This window comes from Talpa europaea (assembly GCF_964194135.1).
Source record: "Talpa europaea genome assembly, chromosome: 7".
In the NCBI taxonomy this organism is placed as follows: domain Eukaryota; kingdom Metazoa; phylum Chordata; class Mammalia; order Eulipotyphla; family Talpidae; genus Talpa; species Talpa europaea.
The window spans coordinates 129,100,499-129,105,840 of record NC_140074.1 but is presented as its reverse complement, the minus strand read 5'-3'; the positions used below and the strand labels follow the sequence as shown (position 1 = coordinate 129,105,840).

General features: G+C 42.9%; 1 protein-coding gene across 1 annotated transcript; it reads right to left on the bottom strand.

Moving 5' to 3' along the window:
* Positions 1-394: 394 nt before the first annotated feature.
* On the bottom strand, positions 395-2,045 carry KCNJ16 (potassium inwardly rectifying channel subfamily J member 16). Its single transcript, XM_084238906.1, has one exon. The coding sequence runs from the start codon at positions 1,800-1,802 to the stop codon at positions 543-545; it is 1,260 nt and encodes a 419-aa protein (XP_084095032.1). The 5' UTR covers positions 1,803-2,045; the 3' UTR covers positions 395-542.
* Positions 2,046-5,342: the final 3,297 nt, after the last annotated feature.

Here is a 5,342-nt window from a genome sequence, read left to right as displayed (position 1 = left end):
GACCACCTCTGCTTACTAACCCCAAGATATGGTGACTGGGTCGGACAGTTGATTTCAGAGTTAAGTATCTCAATACTACAATCTATTGAGTGCATATCTTACATATCTTAGATGATATGAGGTATTTATAGGAAACCACTCATGATACTATTTGATTTGTATACATATAAGGATTTATTATTCATCGTGACTGTCTATGTTCCTGTATTTATTTACTCCATCATTCTACCTTTATTCCCCATTACATCTCCATTGAAAATACAAGTCTATGAGATAATAAAGGGAGATAACAATGAAATCAATGAATTGTTAATGAATTGCATTGTAATTCCATCCCTAATAAACATTTGCTAGCCAAAAACATCTTTTTAAATGATTAGAAATTGGCTAATTTTTAGATTATTTTTATATCGTTTAACCCATTTTACTTATCCCATCACCATCAGATGTTGATATAGCATTCTTTAAAAGGTCTGTTTATAATTATCTGCCTTAAAGCGATTGGCTAGAGAGTAAAATGATTGAAGGGTGACAATGTAGGACTACATTTGGGATTCTACGGAGATTCTATTTAAAGTCAGGAGAGCTTTCTGATAAGGTGGTTCCTTACACTCAACCATGGCAGAGGTGCTGGTCTCCTCCGGGTTTTCACAGCTGCTGACAATGGCAACTGCACTAAATGACCTTCTTCTGACCTTGGTGTCAGAGGTCCCAGCTCCTCGGACTGGTGGGGCTTTCTCCATGCTGTGGAGCTGCTGGTCCTTCCAGTCCAACTGTTTGGCACTGCAGAAGGGCGCATACACTTCAACGCTTCCCTCGAACTGCAAGCAGTTCACTTTGTAGTATTTTCTCTTAACTTCCAAGACGTCATTAAACCTATGGCCCCAGAGAATTTCTCGGGGTACATAAGAACTCCTGGATTGATGGGACGTCCCCGTGGAATCCCCCGTGTAGATGAATGTCACCAAAATCTCAAAGTTGTCTTTGGCTACTGCTTTTCGGTCAAGGGCATACAGAGGGCTCTCGTGGTCAATCTCATGAACGATTGTCACCGGTGTGACAAGGATGATCTGGTCATTGACGAGCTTGAGGTCTTTAAAGGCCATGGTCATCCGCCCTTCACTGTCCTCCGTGTAGCGGAGCAGCTGAGCTCTAACTGTGCCCTCCACCACATGATTCGGCCTGAAGTCACCAATGCGCCACATCAGGCAGAGCTTCCCGTCTCTCATGCCTATCAGGGCAAAGTAGCTGAAGCGAATGGTCTGTGCTCTCTTGCGAGCAGTTGCCATTTTGGCCAAGGCAGCACCAATGATGAAGGTGTTGATGATGCAGCTCAGGATGGACTGAAGGATCACCATGAGCACGGCCACCGAACATTCCTCAGTGACGCAGCGGTAACCATACCCAATGGTGGTCTGGGTCTCCAGGGAGAATAAGAATGCCCCAGTGAAAGAATGGACATTGTCAACACAAGGCGTGATGTCTGGATCGTTTAGTAGATCTCCGTGATGGAACGCGATGAGCCAGAAGACAGAGCCGAAGATCAGCCAGGAGAGGATATAAGATAAGGAGAATATCACAAACATATGGCGCCACTTGGTGTCTACCAGAGTGGTGAAGATGTCCACCACATAGCTCCCCCATTCTCCAAAGATGTGCTTGAAGTAGACGTTGCAGCTGCCATCTTTGTGGAGCAGGCGACGTCTGGCTCTGCTCTTCTCAGCGACCATGTGCTCTGGGGGGTAGCCTGGGTACTTGGGGTCCACATTTACAATTGGATAGTTGCTGCTGTAGTAGCTCATTTTCTCTCGTGCCCCTGGGGCATCTAGGTGATGTCGGTGATGGCAATGGTCCTAGGTAGATTGTTACTTGTTGGCTTGGATTTTCAGTTACAACCTAACAAAAAAAAAGAAAAAAAAAAAAAGGAGAGAAAAAGAAGAAGAAACACACTTATGCTTTAGTTTTTAATTTCCATCTTTCTAGCAATTTGCCAAATTTGAAGCAATTTCATGCCATCTGAAGTAGCTAAGATTTCATTTGAATGATAGAGACATTCATTATTGATTACTCATTTGAGTTTCGAATCCAACTCAGTCATTAAAGGAACAAAATATGCAATTAGAAGAAATAACATTTTTATATATGTGTATGACTTGAGTAAACACTATAATTATCCCAAATGAAGCTGCACTACCTTTTCTGTCCCAGCATAAGAAAATGTCTTATTTTTGGAGACTCTTCTGGCATGAGGGCATTCAAAAAAAAAAAAAAATCCTCTCATGTTAAAAGGCAATAACTCAGATATTTGTTTAGCAGTCTCATAAGCTTTGTGTTGAAGTCAGATGGTTCCCTTAGAAGAAGGAGGCAATTTAGAGTTTCGACCTTCATGTGAAAATGTCACTTACATACTGGCTGCTGTGATAGAAAGTCCTTCAGCTCCAGTATCTGCAGTTTCTTTTGCTTCCACGGAGAGTGTGTACTTCTCAGGATAGAACAGAACTGACAGGGACACTTTCAGATTAAACTCCTCTACCCTCCGCTCTACCATTTGGTCTTGACAGGAAAAAAATCTTTTAACCTCAGAAGAGTTAAAACCACTCCCAGGTCAGCTTTCAAGAAGGTATAAAATTGCTCGGCTTTTGTCTCCAAACAGCCATCCCTTACCCAACCTCTCCCCACCCCCCCTTTTTTTTTTTTTTGACACTGGAAACTTTTCTCTTTCCTTCTGAATAGAAGCCGAAAATTTGCCAGAGTTGCTAATCTTATTTTCCTCTTAAAGGCAGCAGACGACAACAGAACCCTTCCCTCCAGCTCCGCACGGAATCCTGAAGATTTCACAGTCATTCCTTCACCACATCCTTGTTCTCCCTTCAAAGTGAGTCTTTTAAAAGCTCTGGAAGGAGAGAGAGTTCTTCTCACCTTCCTGAGAGAGGCCAGTGGATTTCCCAGCTCAAGTTTGGAAGTAAATTTTAAAAACTGCAATGTTAAGTGATCTTTTATGGCGTCCATGTGGAAAAAAAAAAAAAAGAGGTATCTGCAACCTAATTTTAATTTAGATTCATTTAGTACTTACTAGTTTACCTGATTTAGATGAGGGCAGATAATGAGGGGAAGGAGAAACTTTGGAAGATCCAGTCAGTCGGCTGCATAGAAATGCAGGCAGAATAGTGAGCCCCACCCCAATTCACCCCACTTGAACCAGCCAGGGAAATAGATCACTCAGTACTTCTCCAGGCCTTTCCTCCTGAGGCAGCCAGCAAGGGTTAAATTCCCTCCCGTCAAAGGGGATCACTTTCTTCTCCAGGGATCAGACCCACTTTACAATAAACACTTTGTTTGGTGGCCCACGAGGAGCGTGGAGTCCGCTTAAGGCCCCAAATCCCGTAAGTCATGTAGCGTTTCTGCGCATCCACCCCACCCCACCTCCAATGCACCTCCTTCCCCCACCACACACTTCCCCCACCAGATCTCCACCTCTGCTTTGAGGGGTTATAGCCTCTCTTTTGTCAGCACTTCAACTGTGATTTGGGAAGACAACTGTACAATTTCAGGATGCGACCCAAGCTGACAAAATGCTCACTGGAATGTTGAATGTAAAATATTTCTACAAATGTCCCCAACATAGAGCCTTTCTTGTAGAGCTGGCTGGTGGGTGGCTCAAGGACACCTTTAAACAGGAGCTGCTCTGGGTTTTTAGTCTGCTCTTTGACTCCCCCACCTCCCACCGACCCACTATTCCAGACATGAAAATGGGTCTCCTTATCATCAAAAGCCCATAGGATTTCAAATTAAAAAGCAGATTTGGAGATAGGATTGTTTTCTTGCTAAAGGTTTCCAACCCAGTTCCTTAAAGGGAACAGACACTATCTGTGGGAGTCTAATAAGAAAGCGCAGCTTATAAATCAGGAGCTACTGGGGGACTCTGCTCTTTTCTGTTGCCAAAGAAAAAAAAGAAAGGTTTCCATTTGAAATGGCATTTGGTTGGCACCCTCTTGAATTCCAGTAGCACCAACAACTATTAGCAACGAGCCGTTTTAAAAGCACCTTCCACAGTATGCCAGTTGGCAATGAATTTTCAATGAATACAAGCTACAAATGAATGCATCTGAATTATTTCTGAATAATGTAACCATTTCAGGGATACAAGCTGCAGCTGTGAGAATTCTGTACCAATTCCACCGTGTCAGGACGGATTAAAGTGATCACCATTTCAGCTCATCCAGAGAAACGCTTTCGTCAGATCCCGTGAGGTACCTACATTTTATTCCTCCAATTCTTTGATTCTCCAGCCATGTACCTGATGCACTCTAAGACTTTTTTTTTTAAGCTAAATGACAGATGATTACGAGATGAATTTTATGGAGTTCTAATCATTTCTCAGTCTCCATGATGAGCAAAGAAATGTACAAAGGTACTTTTGTCAAAATGACTAGACCAGAGAGATAGGTGTTCATCTCTTGTTGAGGATATTGTGTTCATTTCGGAACTTTCCAAATGTTTGCCATTGAAAGACAAGAGGCCAAGGCTGGCATTCTGCATTCAACCTTCGTGTTGCTCAGGATTGAAAGTCAGCTTTAAAGGTGGCTGAGTGCTTTGCTAATCATGGTGTCACCCTTAATTCCTTAAAGCCAGCTGCAAGGGATCATTTCTGTATGTCCTTTTTTCACCTTCTACCCCTTAATTTCCGGTAGCGACTACATTAATAGTTGGAAACTCTTTTTATTCAAATGGTATTTGATCACTGTCATTAAAAATTGTGAAATATTAAGTTCTAAAGTAAATGTTGAATCAGGCAAGTCCCCCTTTGGCACCAGTTTCAAACTATTTTGCCAGGTCACTCGTGACAAAGGCAAGAGAAGAACCATAACCATCCCTACCTGGCCATGACCTGGGGTTCCTTTCAGGTTCCCGGACTAACAGTCCCTGCAGTCGGGATGGCGATGGCGGTTTCCTGAGATGCCATCTCAGTTCATTACAACTCACAGACTCTTAGGAAAACATTGAGAGGCTCCCAGATTGACTGTCTCCCATGGGGGCACCACTTAAGAGACTGAACCCTGCAGTGACTTTTTCTCAGACCTTGCTCGTTAAGTTCAGACTTTAAAAAAACCAGCTCCTTAGTCTACTTTAACTACTGAGATCTGCTTTTAGCCCTCTATTTTCTAGATCTCTGAATGATCAGGAAGTAGCCTTTACTGATTTAGCACATTTGAAATGGAACACAGCAAATGGGACACAAGACAGGGAGCATTCTCCACAAAACAAATGAGCATCCTGTTTCTGTCCCCCGTTTCTTGATATGCAAATGTGCCTCAGTCACACTCACCGATTTTTGAGCAATT